General features: G+C 35.7%; 1 protein-coding gene across 2 annotated transcripts in view; it reads right to left on the reverse strand.

The window, feature by feature from the left end:
- HEATR5B (HEAT repeat containing 5B) overlaps positions 1-17,056 on the reverse strand; it is a 63,480-nt gene that overhangs the window by 16,099 nt on the left and 30,325 nt on the right. The window contains exons 20-26 of one of the 2 annotated variants that reach the window (XM_081155778.1): positions 16,622-16,811; positions 14,855-15,024; positions 10,608-10,752; positions 9,090-9,329; positions 8,328-8,579; positions 6,684-6,865; positions 3,904-3,972 (exon numbers count right to left, since the gene is read on the reverse strand). In XM_081155778.1, the coding sequence (XP_081011904.1) occupies positions 3,904-3,972; positions 6,684-6,865; positions 8,328-8,579; positions 9,090-9,329; positions 10,608-10,752; positions 14,855-15,024; positions 16,622-16,811 (1,248 nt within the window). The remainder of the gene's footprint in view (positions 1-3,903; positions 3,973-6,683; positions 6,866-8,327; positions 8,580-9,089; positions 9,330-10,607; positions 10,753-14,854; positions 15,025-16,621; positions 16,812-17,056) is intronic. The other variant, XM_081155779.1, reaches the window with a different exon arrangement.

The following is a 17,056-nucleotide window of genomic DNA, read 5'->3' on the forward strand; positions in this document are numbered from 1 at the left end:
ACAAAAAACCCCAAAGCTATAATTTAATTAGTTTTAATAACAAAACAGCAAGTATGGACTTTATTATACATTTATGTAGGAAAAACAATATTTACTTATCATGTTTCCATTGTCTAACTGGACAAACATTTTACCAGAAAAGGTTTTCCAGCTAAATCAGGTCAGCCGTGAATAATTCAGTAACATTTCTGTTTACTACAAGCAAGGGGTTATTAGTGCTGTGGAAGAGAAGTTTTTCTTAAAAAGTAAAGGGAAAATAATCTAGTCCCTGTCCTCAAGAAAGCAAACAGACTGAATGAATCCATGAGAACGTTTAAAACTACAACACTGCACTTAAAAACAGGGAGAGATTAATTCTGGCAGGAAAAATGGGAATGCTTAGATACCAGGAAGGTTCCTGTGTACAGATACAGGGGAGCTACAGAGGGAAAGAGATGAGAGTAGGAAAGTTAACTGGGATCAGATCACAGTACAATTTAAATTCCATTAGAACTGAATTCAGACTTGTTCTGTAGGCGGCTATGAGTTTCCAAGGCTTCTGAGCAGGAAGAAACTAGAAAGACTGCTCCAGCACTTGTGCATAGGAAGGAATGTGTATAGACAGTAAGCAATGTGTTCAGTTAAGTGACTATTACGATACTATGAAACAGAGATGACAGGGATCAAACTGGGAATGGGACAAAGAAGGAGAGGCATCAGGGAAAGACTTGGAAGTAGGAATCACAGGGTTTGGAAACCAATTAAATATCTTTAGGGGTTGGGCACAGGGACATGCAAAAAGTGTGACGACTCAAAGATTGCAAACTTTTGACTGCCAAAGCTGCTAATGTGGATGAATGAAAGGAAGGTGACACCAATGATTAAGAGAGATCACATAAGAAAATAGAAAAGTTTGGTGGAGATGAGAAATTAGAGAACATGATTTTGGTTGTGAACATTTTGACGTGTTGAGTTCAAAGTACCAGTCGGAGACCCGGGAAAGACATTCAGCAGGCAGTTGTGAACCTGGGTCTGGATTTCAGGAGCAAGGTCAAAGGTAATTATGTAGACCCAGGAATTTGCCACACAAAGGTGATAACTAAAGCAATGTTACTAGGTGAATTTGTTCAATAATTAATGCATTTAAAAAAAAAAAGCCTTGCCCTGGCCAGGTGGCTCAGTTGGTTGGAGTGTCACCTATACATCAAAAGGTTGTGGGTTCAATTCCCAGTCAGGGCACATACCCTGGTTTGGGGTTCAATCCCTGGTCCGGGCAAGTACAGGAGGCAACCAATCAATGTTTCTCTCTTCCTTCCTCTCTCTGTAAAAAAATCAATCCTCAGGTAAGGATTAAAAAAACACACAAAGCCTTAAGGATAGAACACGGGGGAAAGAGTTATACTTAAGAGACAGATGGAATAAGAATAAACAATGAAAGAAACTGAAAGGCCAGAAATGCAAAAGGAAAACCAGGCAAGTGTGTTGAAAACTAGAGCCAACGGGAGAACATCAAGAAGGAAGGGTGGTCTGGTAGTGCCAGTTTTATTCAATAATTACAAGTCCTTACTTCCTTATTTGAAATTCTTGGGTCAAGACATGTTTCACAATCCACAACTTTTTGGTAAAAGGTAACAAGGGACATGAACCTCATTAAGAAAGATACCAAGCAAGATGTGTGGCAGCACCTCATAATTAACATGGACATTTTTCCAACGAAAGGTAGTGCGAATCACACTGAAAGATTAATACGCTAGTCTCACTCAGTTTCATGTCAGGGCCAAATGAGTACAGTCAGCTCAGGTTCTGCTACCAAATAAATTATGAAAAAGCTTTTGGCTTTCAGAGCATTTGGATATTGAATCATGGCTAATGAGTTGTGTTCCTATATTTAAAACTTTTTAAAAGTTGAGAATAAATATTTATGTAACTATTTCACTCTTATAGTGTTATTTTCAAAGGATTCAAAATTAAATTGAATAAAAATTAATAAGGATATTTTAAATTGATTATCAATTGTGAACATATTGATGGCAAAATAAAATGCCAGCCAAAACAATGTTGAAAATATGACACTTAAAGTGACAAAGATTAAATATAAATATGAGAATAAAGAGTTGTTATTCCTAAGGAAATGAAACAGAGAGATTTGATAAATATTTCTGCAAAATTTGGTAGAAATATAACTAAAAGTTGGGGAAAATTGTAAAGACTGAGATTTGGCATTAAGTTTACTTTGCAAAAACCTCAGTACATTTTCCATTTTAAAGAACACAAAATTAGAAACTGCAGATACTGCAATAGGGTTTGGTTTACGTCGAAAGACAAAGCAGCACTGAATCAGCAAAATCATATTAAGCGAAAAGACCTTGGCCTTGCAGAAGAGTGGTGAATGAATGCACATTTATAAGTTGTAAGCTGAAATCGATAGTTAAAGTATGTATTATGTTTATGATTTCTACCCTGCTTTAAATAATGTTTGATTAGCCCACTGATTACTGTGCCAAATTGTGTTACATCTGAAGGTCTTCCTATAATATCTAAGAATTACCCAGATTTCCAGGTTTAATGTTAGATTTATCTAGTAAACAAGCTGGGATGCCATGTTTCATGATCTGCCCAAAGCCAAGTCCTTACTTTCCCTTAAGGAAACACAGCTCCAGCTGTTTCAAAACCAGGGTTTCTTCCAGAAACAGAAGAATACAAGGTCAAAAATTTATGCCTGCCACTAGAAAAGAATAAATTTCTTATCGAAAAAGCAGCAAGAGCCACATAACAAATAAGAGGTTTAAGGCAAATTCAGTAACAGGAAATTTACATACTATCTGTACTCATTCACAAAATAAAATTCTAATAGCCTTTGCTTTTCTAATGATCAGGAGCTTTGTAGCAGACTTTCTGTGCTTAAATACTATGCTCTGAAACATCACCATGATACATTTACTTGCATATGACTGTGATTTCTGATGTTTGTGTTTTGGTATTCCAAAGCAAATGACCTACTCTGACTCCAAAGTTTGTACCATGATCCACAGACCTCTTTCTTTAACAAGGCTCCCCCTTCCCTCTCTGGTCTGCTATTGGTGGGAGGAGTTCATTTCTCTGAAGGCCGCCATTAAGTCTTAACAATGGAAATGAGAGGCAAATCCATTCAGCCACAGAGAGAACAAAGTCCGAATTTTAAAAATCACTCCCAACAGCAGAATATTCTCTCCATGGAGGCCACATGTAGCTTGATTATGGATTCTAAACAATAATGAGAGATCACAGTTCTGTACTCCAGAAAACCTGAAAGAAGAAAGTTGCTTTTATTCTATCCTTAGGTAAACAGATGAAGAATCTGATTTTCTTAAAGTTTAGAGCTTAATGCATCAATCCTTTTTCAGGATGAGGCATAAAAAAAGAGGAGCTCATTAAAGGTGTAGGAACACATGTGCTTTTGTGACTCTCTTCAGATACAATAATGTGAAAATAATCCCCTGGGATTAATTTTGCAATGAAATATCCACATTGTGAAACTCTCTTTTGGATAATTTAATACCCAGAAACTTGTAGAATTTTCACAGCCTGTCAAAAAAATATTTTATTACCTAATTATCATTACTATACATTCTTTAATTATTCTAGATTTTGGATCTTACTTTTATTTTAGTCCCTCTTATGACTGTCATATTTCTGTTCACTTCTGGGTTATATAAGAGGTATGTATCCCATAGTCATATTCTCAGCTATGACCAAAAAAGGGGATATAATTAAGTTTCTATTTCATCATTTGATGCAGAATGAAAAAGGAAGCTGTCACTGTTATATTATCAAGATAAAAATAAATGTTATTTAATTTTTCTATCTCCTTTCTTAGACGTGAAATCCTAAGATATCTATGAATTTATAGGCGATAACAACAGAAAATCCTATTTTTCTTCTTACCTGGCAAGCTTTTGCTATTATGTCTGATGGGGTATCTTGTGAAAAGGCTGGTCTTAGAGCAGCTCCCACCTAGAAAAACAAATCCAAGCATTTTATTTTTAAAGATAAGTAATAAACAGCCTCTTCTGCCTTGGTGATGAAAACACAAAACACAACCTTGTTCCTTCCTTTTTATTACATCTCTCTCTCTCTTTTTTAATCCTCACCCAAGGATATGTTATTGATTTTAGAAAAAGGGGGGGGGGGAGAGAGAGAGAGAGAAACATCAATGTGAGAGAAAAACATCTATTGGTTGCTTCCTGTACCCCAACGGGGGATTGAACCTACAACCTGAGTATGTGCCCTGACCAGGAATCCAACCTGCAACTTTTCAGTGCACGGGATGATGCTCCAACCAACTAAGCCACCCAGCCAGGGTATTACATTTCTCTTATCTTTCTTTCCAGTTACAATAAACTCAGCCATACCATTTTCTTTTGCTTTCCAGGAGATTATCATTATCAAATCTATATGAGTACTATACCAAACAGGCAATGAATTTTGTTTCTTTTTCCTTTGTTTTTGTTTAATCATAAACAGGATTTTCTGACCAAGTCACACATTCCCAGAAATAACAAAAAACTGCTATCCTTTCTTCCCCTGTGTTTTCCTAAACATCTTTCTAACAGTATTTACTTCATGGGTGAATCTTACATAACTAAATCAATTCCTTTAAATAACTTAGTACTAAAAATTCATAGTCACTAAAAAAACTTAGAGATAATTTCACCTCAAAAAGAGATGCTTTGCCCTGGTCAGTGTGGCTCAGTTGGTTGGGCATCCTTCCAAGCACCAGGAGGTTGCCAGTTCAATCCCTGGTGGGGGCATGCAGGAGGCAGCCAATCAATGTTTCTCATTCTCCCTCTCCCTTCCTCACTCTCTAAAAATCAATAAACTACTCTTCTAAAAAAAAAAAGAGAGAGCCTGGCTGGGCATGGCTCAGTGACTGAGCATCCACCTAGGATCCAGGAGATTGCAGTTCAATTCCTGGTCAGGGCATGTGCCTGGGTTGCGGGCTCAATCCCCAGTCAGTGGTGTACAGGATGCAGCCGATCAATGACTCTCTCATCATTGATGTTTCTCTCTCTCCATCTCCCTTCCTCTCTCTGAAATCAATAACGATATATTTTAAAAAACAAACGAATACATTTAAAATAAATAAATAAATAAAAAGATGCTTTAAAAGCTGTTCAAGAAATATTACTTTATGTACTGTTCTTACAGTAATAAGTAAAAGAATTTGAGCTTTAGTTTTAATAAGTCAACATCAATTGCAGATTCTTAGCTATACTAGATTTAATACGTATGAATTGACTAAGGAATTGGATAAAGTCAACTCCTAATTTGAGATTTCTTCCCTTTCACTAGAGATTCACTTGGTAAGGTATATTAACAGCACTTTGGAAATGAATCAAGAGCCCCTCTCTGTGACTAAAGACACATGGGAACTAATTGCAGTATTAGTATTGCAATAATCAACTAATCGCAGAGTTAGTAATTGGATCCTGTACTGAAGAATACTATAAAAGACATAATTGGGTTGACTAATAAAACTGAGATATGATAGATTATGTAAAAATAGTATAGCAATGTTGAATCTTGAAATTGATAACTGTTCTGTGATTATGTAAGACAATGGGCTTGTCCTTTGGAAATACAGACTGACATGTTCAAGGTAAAGATATATGATTTAAATAATTTACTTTTCAGTGGTTTAGAAATAAGTGTGTGTGTGCATTTGTGTACCCGTGTGTGGAAAGAGAGGAGAGACAGACACTATCAATGTTAAAGCAAATGAGACAAAATTAACAACTGGCAGATATAAATAAAAGGTATAAGACAGTTTTTTTCGTACTGTTCTTGCAACTCTTCTGTTTGAAATTATTTCTAAATTAAAAAAACAAAAGGCCTTTATTCTAATAGGTTGGGATTTGGAAATAAATAATTGTACACAGGTTTTTAGTAGCCAGTTGGGCTAGAAACTATAGCTTCCTCACTTGTACTTACGATGGAAAAACAATGGATTACACATTATTCACACTTCATCTTGTTCAGGTTGAGCGTAGCTTTTAGATAAGGTGTGGTTTGTCCAGAACCAAGATTTTGGTATTATCACAGGGAAAAAAACGTTTATTCTTTCTTTGCTAACATGAGTTTTTTGCCTTTACATAACCCATTATTATTAGGACTATATCTATTGTGCCTCATTTGGAGAACATAAAGGGATATATTTCAGGAGAAATAAGTGTCTGTTTAGAATAAAATAAAAAATCTTTTGAAAGTATCTAATTCTTTCAGTAATATTTTATCTGCTGTTCTTAAAAGTTAATTTATCCTTTAGCATTCAGGGCAGAATTGCTTTTTATTTCAAAAAATGCTTATAAAGTTTTGATATATAAAAATAATGGCAACAAATCCACATACTCTTTGAATGTTCCTTTTTATCTTTTAAGTGGTATGGCTAAATATGTAAACACAAGACAGGACAGTCAGGCTGGAATTTCTATTCTAGTTTTATCACTAACGTGCTATCATGACTTAAAAATAGTGACAAGTTTTATAACATTGTTTCTGCAACTATGGGTTGATTAAAACCATGTAACAGACAATGGCAGCAGAGATATGCCTTCTACATGAATAAGTAGGTTGCAGTTCAAATACAGTTTTTCAGGGAATCCTCACACCTTGAATGATCACTCAAAAGATGAATTTTAAGTTTTTAAATAAAGAGAATGTCTCACATTAGCTTGATACTGCTCCAAAATCACATGACCTGGAAATTCTGGCTCCGGCACGGATGCAAACTTCTTGATAATGTCTTCAAGTGCTTGGAGCCCAGCCATCCGCAGCTGGTTACTGTGATCAGTGGCAGCCATGAATGCCATTCGAATCAGGTCAGAAAGGTGAAGTACTAAGAGGTCATCTAAAAACAAAAGTAGAAGGCAAATGGAAAACTTTTCCAAAAATAAGTATAATAACATAAAAATATGAAATAAATTTCTTTATAAAGCACTTAGGATCCATATATTTCAGTGTGCTTAAAAATAACAAAGATACATTTTCAAGAAAGCTTCCATATCATAAGAGCTCAAGAACATTGATAAACTAATTATCATAATTTTCCCCAAAGGAGTCTGTAATTCTGAGAACAGGGATTGGCAAACGTTTTCTGTAAAGAACCAGACAGTAAATATTTTGGTTTGCCAGCTATTTAATTTCTATAGCAATTGTTCCTGGAATTAAAGTGCTGTTAACTCTACATAATGTCAATATCCAACCTTTCTCAAGTCAGTACCTTTATCTTTTTTCCAAATCCAAGGAAATGAACTCAAGGGACATAGTGGGAATGGGCACTGGGTAGAAACTCCAAAATGGGGAGAATTAGCAGGCTGTTATAAGTTTATTACATATAGGAGTAGTAATTCCCTACAATTAAAACTCTTACTCCCTCTATTTATAATAAATCAGTGTGGCAGGAAGAATAATGGTGTCCAAATACATCTATGCTCTAATTCTTGTAACTTCTGAATATGTTATCTTCCACAGCAAAAGGGACTTTGCAGATATGCTTAAGGTTATGGACCCCCAAATGGGGAGATTATCCTAAATTTTCCATGTGGACCCAATTTAATCATGAGTCCTTAGAAGCAGACCACCTTTACTGGCTGCAATCAGAGAGAGAAAGATGTGATGGCTGAAGAAGGATCACAGATTCCCCCTTGATGGGAATGAAGACAGAGAAAGAGGCCACAAGCCAAGGAATGCAGGTGGCCTATAGAAACAGGGAGCAAAAGAGAAAAAGGATTCCCCTAGACATTATAATCTCTTTGTAAATTCCTCATTAATATCTGATCCAGGATATATGTGGTACAAAACCCTTACAAAACACTAAAAACCTGTGAGGGGGTTAGTAATAGACAATTTTCACCTTTTCAAAAGTATCTAATAGCATTTCTGAAATCTGAGAGTTTGAAATCTGCAAGTTTGAAATCTACCAAGGCATTCATCAAGTCTGACATTCTCCATGCTGGGGACTGCAAAACTCACGTTATGCACCTTAAAGGATTGTCATTTCTGTAAAATAGAATGCTAACCTGAGAGTTTTAGCACTGAAGTGTTAAAATTAAGACAATGTACTAAGGAAACATAAGGTACTACCATCACTACCCTTAGGAGAAATTTGACAGACAGATATACAGGAAGGAAGGAAGGGAGGGAGGGAGGGAGGGGAGGGGAGGGGGAGAAGGAGGGAGGGAGGGAGGGAGGAAGGAAAAGAGGAAGGAAGGAAAGGGAGGGAAAGAAATGAAAGCTATAGTCTAAAGTAGTAAAATACTGCAAAACTATAAAAATACTTTGGGGAAAAGAAGTACTGATTTTAAATTTACTTGTCGGGTTCCGTAGTTTAGCAGAACGTGCCATGGCAAGATCAAAGTGAGCCTGGTCTGCATTCTCACACAAGTTGATGATTCGACACAGGCAATCAGCAGCAAATACCCGAGTGGCCCACCGAGGTGCCACAAAAGGCTTTGATTTATCTTCTTCGCCCAGTGTGGTAAACATGATATCATCATCCATCTCATCTTTCTTTTCAGATTCTTCATCTTTTCCACTACCTAGTGGAGTTGCAGTGCTCATATCTGTAACAAAAATAAAAGCATATTGTAACAACCTCACATATAGCAAAAATGATGCTTTAGAAATAACATTTATGTTAGAAGATATCAAATTTTAAAAAAAGACTAAGTTCTCAATCCTTTAAAAACAGTAGAATTGGCAAGCTTTCTTTTTTATACTATCAAACAAAAATCAAGGAAAGGATAACATAAAAGTATCTTACACAGTTCACTAGTTTAACATACTGTGCTATCTACAGAGTAACCTAGGACTTTTATATAGGAAAATTTAGTTTGAACTTAGTCATTTGCCAAAAAATAAAGTTCCCTAGTTTGTAATATAACATAATCTTCAACATTTTTATAGATATTTCGATTAAAATTTATAAGTAGTTTTAAATGTAAGCTCAAAGTTACATATCTATATGTGTATATATCAATATATGTATATGTCTATATATGTGTATATGTAGTTACAAATCAGAAAATAATTTTCATTATTTTGAGAATATATTTCATATGTTAAATACGTACCACTAGAAGCTGCAAGGACATCTTTACAAAGCATTAGCCAGTGGGAAAGTTTTTCTACAGCCAGTGATGAAAGCATATGTCCCAAAGTATCATGAATATCAGAACATAATTTTCTATCTGTCTCCCGGTCTAGCATTCCAAAAAGAAGTCCCTCCAGACCAGTTTCTGTTATATTAACTCCTTGATGCCGGCAATGGATATCACGCTGAGAACTTACTCCAGGTGCAAAAGGGCTGACATCTGAAAAGCAATTTTTACAGATGAACTTGTATAAGATTTTGTTGTATATTGTAGGTAACAACTATGCTAAGAAGTAAGGCTTACATGTAAACTCACAATAGCCACAAAACCAGCTAGCTATATATATATAATTTATCAGTGGTCTCCAGTTTATATAACTTCAGGATTATAATTTAATCTGACAATTAAAGGTGAAGCCCTAATCTTTAAGACTGATATTCTGAGGTATTTAAACAAATCTCAGGGAATGCTCAATAAAAATATGTGATTCTACAAAGGGTGAGAAAAGACATTTTCTAAATAGATTTAATTTAATGGGCTGAAAAATTTTTTTGCTATATTTGTTGGAACAACAAATTAAAACTTACTCAATCTTATAGTTCAGAATTTTAAAAAAATCTATAAAGGCAGAAAATTATAAATGGATTGTATCTTAAAACTTCATTTAAATTTTTGGAAAATCCTTTCCAAGAAACATACAATTAAAAAATAATACAGTTATGAGATAGTATTAAAGTTCTGTTTTATCCAAAAGTCTTTTTATTCTTATAAACAGCAGAAGTAATAAAACTGGCAGCGCTAAGAATGAATACATTATGTTTGTTAATGTTGCTCTCATTATACTATGCTAAAATTGAAGTTATTTTGGTATCTTGCTTTTTAGTTCCCAAGCAACTCCTATGCATTAGAAAGTCTTATAAACAAAAATTTTCTATTAAGCTCTGAAAAAGTCCCCAAACCACCTATCCCTAGAGAGTGTAAGACCTGCTATGAATTCAAGCTATACTAAAAACCCTCCCAAAAAGCAGAAAGACCTAAAGAAGGCAAAGATCTACCTTTCACTACCAAAATAGATTATTGGTTAATTTGGCCTTACCTCTCAGAGGAAAAGTTGTATCACAAAAAGTTAACTACTGTCAAAGACTGGAATTTTTCCAAATAGGTAATTTCTGTTCTCAGAAGTCTATTAGTGATACAAAGCAGCATACCCAAGTTAGTCACCCTTTATACAGCTGCTAAATCAGTCTCAAGGGATGGCAGAAGTATTCATATACTAAATGGTATTTTTTTAAGCTACAAAATGTTTTAAAAGGTAAAAATGTATAAAGTTACCAAGAAAACTACACTGGAATTTTTAAAGTGATAATGGTTTTTATTTTTTAAAAGTAACAAGAAAGTTGACCATATGTTAACACAGAAACTTATTCAATAAGGAACACTCACTTGAGATATTCCAGTGCTTAAAGGAAGAAAATAGTGGCCGATAAAATAACTTACTGGCACCGCTGCTCTCTTTGTCCCCTGCATTTTTTGCTAGGCTCATGGCATATTCACAGACTTCAGCTGCTTCTCTTTGTGCAAGCTGCCGGAGACAAGCCACAGCTGCGCGCCGAAGTAACAAATGGGAACTACATAAGTGAACCTGGAAAACATAACAATTTTAGACATTTTTTTTTTAAAAGTTGTACTTGTACTTGCCTCATGAAGATATATAATCACCTAACTTGTGAAGAGGCTCTTAATTTAACAGCCTCAGTTGTTTAAAAACTATAGTCAAAACTATAGTTGAAAAATAATTATACCAATAAAATATATAAATACTCAGAAACCTAAGCATATATGTTCTTTTTTACAGGCAAAAGGAAAGAAACCATTACTTATACAGTTGATCCTGGAAAATATATGGAGTTTGTATGATGCTGTCTTTTAAATGCCGTCTTTTAAAGGATAAAGAATACTTTAGTAGCCAAAGTAACTGTCCCAAGACCTGGGCACTAAATATTATATAATATACTTAATAAAATTCTAGGAGGATCTTTTAAATGCATTTCTTATTTACATATGGTCCTATTAAATTTTGTCATCTAAACTTTTTTTTTAATCCTCACCTGAGGATATTTTTTCCATTGCTTTTTCAGAGAGTGGAAGGGAGAGGGAGGGAGGGAGGGAGGGAGGGAGGGAGGGAGGGAGGGAGGGAGGGAGGGAGGGAGGGAGGGAGGGGGAGAGAGGGGGAGAGAGAAACATCGATGTGAGAGAGACACATTGATTGGCTGCCTCCAGCACGCACCCCGACCGGGGCCAGGGATGGAGCCTGCAACTGAGGAATGTGCCCTTGGCTAGAATGGAACCCTGGACCCTTCAGTCTACAGGCTGAAGCTCTAGCCACTGAGCCAAACCAGCTAGAGCTGTCACCTAAACTTTTTAAGTACATAGAGATTAAATGTAGTGAATGAAAAGTTAGGTGGCAGAGTGCACAGTAAAAACTGAAAGCAAAGGAGAGCATTAATAAAAAATCTAAAAAAAAAAATTAACCAAACACATACCTGAAAAGAATTGCTAAATGTAGCCTTTTGGTATAGAATTTTTTTTTAACCTCAAAATTCCTGAAAGAATCAATATAGCATACTCTAATACATGAAGTAAAGTATAATGCACCACATAGCCTAATGATCAAGAGCTCAGGCTCTGGTTGCCAAACTGGGCTTGAATCCTGGCTTTGTCACTTACTCCTGAGTGATCTTAGATAAATTACTTAACCTCTCTGTTGCCTTAGTTGGATGTAAAATGTTACATATGGATGTAAAATGGGGATAGTAATTCTTCACAACATGGCAATGAGCATTCCTGTCCATATCTTTTGGCATACATGTGCATGTAATTCTGTCAGGTATTTACTTAACAGTGGACTTGCTGGGTAAAGGTGTAGGCATATATTTAACTTTTATAGATTATGCCTAATTGTTTTCCAATAAAGCTTCTTTTTTTCCCCTTACATTTCACAAACCCCAGGAAAAAGAATGCTGTTTTGTTCCTACATTAGATCTCCACCTTCCTATAAAAACCCTTATTATTTTACACTTTATGTCATCTTGCTATCTCTTCTTGTGCCTACCATCCTAGACAACTGGACATCCTGTGCTGTCACTGACAACTTGAGCATTCAGCTTAAGTCTTTCTCTCACTGACATCTCCTGCAATTATCCCAGAGGACATCAATGCCTATGTGTAGAATAATTCCATCAGGACAGAAGAATGAATAACTGTGGGTCACATGATATAAACAGCATCAGTAATTGAGTAGAAACATGAAATTTATAAAAATTTATAAAAATCTGAACTGATTCCATTAATATGGATGAACCCATGTGCAGATTATTTCTCAGAGCATGTCAGAAGATCTGGTAATGGAGACAGCACAAGGGACTTTTGTCAATATGGAAACAGGAAAACCACTCAAATGGCCCTTTTTTTCATCTTATCCTGCCAGGCCATCTCCTTCCCACCAGCTGCCTGTAATCTAGTTTTTTGGAAGAAGTTCAGGAAAAGGCTCCAGCATGCCTTGTAATAAAACCCTTGAGGTTCTACTAAGGAAATCGGTTTGGAGACATAATCTTGTGTTAACACAAAGGAAACTCATTGCATTCCCTGTGCTTTACTGCTAACTGCCACTGAGATAAAGTCCCATTATTACTTTCCCAGGTCCTCTTAAATGTGTTCTACCTCATACAGTCAATCTCCAGAGTATAATTAATTACCTTTAAGGAGGAAGATAAAGGAGAGAGGAACCAGACAATGGTGGGAAGTGTGTTTGCATCTTCATCGCATGTGTCAGTTGCCTACCTAAGCTTGGATCCCATAACAAGTCCACCTCGCTCACGAGGTGCCATCTATGGCCTCAGCTTGAGTGTTAGACCATGCTTTTGCGAGGATGTTTCACATCATGCTGCAGAATTCAATTTAGTGTATATTCTTAGTTGACTATTTTCTTTGTGGATGCTCTTTGTAAACATTTCATGTGCATCCGGTTTGTGCCCTGTGGTATACTCAAACTCCGTGATGATCTGGGACTAATTCAGCTCCCTGTGGTCTGTGGTGAAGCAGAAGCAAATCTTGTTGAGTAAAGCTAAATATACCACATGAGATCCAATATCATGGCCTTTCAGTTCCTTCACCACATCGTGGGTAACCTTCCCTTCCCTTTCCTCAGCAATATCTTCCCACAGGTATATGTACAGCACCTTTCCTTCTCCCTATATATCAGCCTCCTCCTGTCTTTACCTTTCTCCCTCATTCAAGTGAGATTTCATAATCCATCATTAACTTCCTCACCTCCCTCATCCTGCTGTCATTTAAACGAATCTGCCTGGCCAAAGCCCAACTATGAATGTATCAGAGTATCTGGCTGCTCAATGCTAAGTTGTTTATAGGTGCTGAAGAAATTCTCACAACAAAGTGAACTGGTAGCATCATAAATCACACAATGGAGACAGAGGGCGACTGACCTCTAGTGAACCCTCAGTACTACCACAGGATCTTGTATTTCTCCAGTTACTGCCAACTCCCACCTTCCATTCTCCTCAAACTTCTGACCCTCCTCCTCTTTGCTCCCTCATTCACAGAACTTGATCTGCCCTTTTACTTGATTAAGAAAGTAAAAGTTGGAAGTAAAAACTCCCCCAACTTCCAGCCACCAAATCTATAAACCCACTTATACCTACATGCATCCTCTCCTCCTTTCTCTATGTTGCACTGAAAGAGATATTCCTTTACTTACGCCCTGGAGACTATCCAATTAGAAACCTTGGATGTTAAATATTCCCTCTCTGCCCTACATCTTTAACTCTCCCACTCTACTGGCTCCATCTCATCAGCATTTAAACATGCTCACCTCTCACTATTGTAGGAGAAAAAGAATCTCTCCTGATCCTATCACTCGTCCTCTCCTTACAAACTTCTGGAAAGGAGTTTCTGTTTATATTCTATCTTTAACCCAATGTATTTGAGCTTCTGTTTATACCACTCTACCAGATGACTAAACAGTTCCTTAAATGCATCACACTCCTTCCTGTCTTGGGGACTTTCACATATTTTCTCTGCCTAAAAATAAATGCTATCTACTCCAATACTGTGTTCTTCCCCCAAATTAACTCCTATTTATCCTGAAAAATCACACCTTAAATATAATTTTTTCAGGGAATTTTTCATGAATGCCTGGATTATGACAGCCTCCGCTGTTAAATGCTCTCCTGTAGCCTTTTCTAACACTTATCTTATTTGTATATAATCAATGTTGACCATGTTCCCTTGAAACTATAAACTTCATGATAGAGGCTTCATCTTATCTCATCCACAGGTGTATCCCCCATACTTTGCATCGTGTCCAATACATAGCAGGCTCTCACTAAATATTTGTTGAGTGAATAAATTAACAACTGGGAGGACAGCAACAGATCCTAAGAAGTTATCAATCAAACTTCAAGAAATAAAATTCTGAGTGGGATCCACTAAAAATAGGAAGCATTCTTAGCCAGGAAATAAACAGTTCATCAAAATACTTCTTAAAATGTGAAAAAGAAAATCAGTAAACAGATTAAATAATCATAAAGTGACTACTGAAGCCAAAACCCTAGAATTCACCATCTGGGAAACTTACTTTTTGTTTATTTTGGTCTAGTTTGATTTTTTTGGGAAACAAATTTGGAGCTTTCTAAATAAATTGCTGAATGAAAGAGCTTTATACTTACACAAAGGCTAGGAACGAGACTAGATAGATTGACATGTCGTGGTGCAAACATGTGAAGCTGCTGAAGGCAAGATATGGCAGCTGCCTGAACGAGAGAATCTGAATGGTCCTGGGTAATTGCACAGCCCACCAAACAAGAAGAACGGATTGTGGAAATGGATGGTCCATTTCCTAGTAGTAAAAGAAAAGAAAATGTACAGTACAATTATTTTATTATCAACAAAAATATTCCCAGAAGACAATTATCTTCTAAATAACCCTCCTTCCGATTACTATTCAGAATGTTTCAAAACAAAAGGTCTGCAAAGTCCATGGAAGTGATTTCAAAATACAACAGTATATAGATGACAATGATGCACCTGTTAGATTTAGCTAGGTTTGTATTTATTACCTGAAAAATTATATTGTCTTTTAAACCCATCAGTTTTATTTGAAAGGGCCAAAAGATTCATCTCGGTTCAACCATCATTATCACCTCTATTACATAATAACCTGAAATCCCATTTTCCAAATAAGATTAAGAGCAACTTTTAGAGAAATAGTTAGGAAAATAAATTGTAGTATTATATACTGTCTATATAAATGTCTTAATTGTCAAATATAAGTGATTTAAAATTTTTACCAATGTAAAATAAAATAACTTTACATACACATAAAGACTAAACAAAGAAATCACAGAGTCACATAAGAGTCACATTCTAATATGAAATATGCAATGCCTCATCACATCAGAAAGCACTTGGTAAACACATATACTTAATCAAAGGCACATATTTATTCTCTCCATATCCTTCTGATATTCACTGAAGAAAGAACTATCAATTTTCTCAAAGAGGACACTGAGTCCAAGAAAGAGACATGTCTAAATCACAAAGTTTTTCAATTCCTAGCATTTTTTCCTTAAGATCTTTTGTTTCTACTTCTTTCTTTAAAAAAAAAATCTGTCCATATTAAGAATGCAAGCAGAGGAAACTGATCTGGGCTTCATCTCTGACTCCAACCATTCACTGGCTATACTTGGAAAAGCTTTTAATCTCTCAGCCTCAGTGTTTCTTCTGTAAAATGGAGAGATAGCTCAGGATTGTTGTCAGAATTAAATGATATAATGTTTATAAAAAGTTTGACCCATTGAAAACATTTAAAAAGTGCTGAAATAAACTCTGAAAGCAGCTTATATATTCAGGATAAATTTACAGTAATTTGCTGACTTGAGTGTTTAATTTAACCATTAGTGGAATTATTTCAGTGGAACTGGGTGGTAAAAACATGGACCTTAGAATCATAAATCTGCTACTCATTAGTTCAGTAACTCTAGGCAAGTTACTTATTTTCTCTAAGCTTGCTTCCTCAGGGAAAAATTAGGTAATATTATCTACCTTATGGTAGTGGTTTTTCAAAACTATGCTTCTGATCCTTAGAGTTAAAAAAAAACTAAACAAAAATCCATGAAGACAAGTGAATGGTTTCTCAGGCCAAAGGAATTCCACTTGTATCTTTATCTTCATGGGGTTCCAAGTAAAATTTCATTTAGAAATGTCTTCTGTGTTCAAAACTTTGAAAAACACTGAGTCATAGGTTTGTTGTAGGGATTAAACAAAGTAACACATGTAAAAAGTGGAGCTCCAGGCCTTCCGTAAATTGCAAGTATTTGGTACACAGTAATGGTTATTACTATTACAAAATTTCTTTAAGCAACACAATGATGACATTCAGGAAACTGAAAGATAGTAATTATCTGTCTAGTTCCTCTAATTTAAGATGAACTTACCTTGTAGTTCAGGGCCAACAGTAGTGATTATAGCACCCAAGCATCTACCTAAACACTGATGAACTTCCATATGTGAGGGTGGAACTGTCAACAGCAAGGTAAGAACTAGAGATAATGTTGGTTCCACATATCCACGGTACATTGGGCCACTAGAATCCACTATCAAAGCCAGTGAATGAAGAGACCAAGTCTGGAATAAAATACAATTTTACTTTAGTTGCAAGAAATAGAGTATATTAAATTAATTTTAAGTTAAATTTTAGTAAATACTATCATCTTAGTTTTTTATCAATGACCTAGAAATACTTAAAAATATACTCAAGAAATAAAAGGTAGCATATAAGCTACCAATCGCCAATAACCGAAGCAACTGACATATCAATGCAGCGTGGCTTTGAGTGTCAGAAATAAAATTTTAATGATTAACTAATTTTC

The sequence above is a fragment of the Miniopterus schreibersii genome, assembly GCF_964146895.1.
Source record: "Miniopterus schreibersii genome assembly, chromosome: 13".
NCBI lineage: Eukaryota > Metazoa > Chordata > Mammalia > Chiroptera > Miniopteridae > Miniopterus > Miniopterus schreibersii.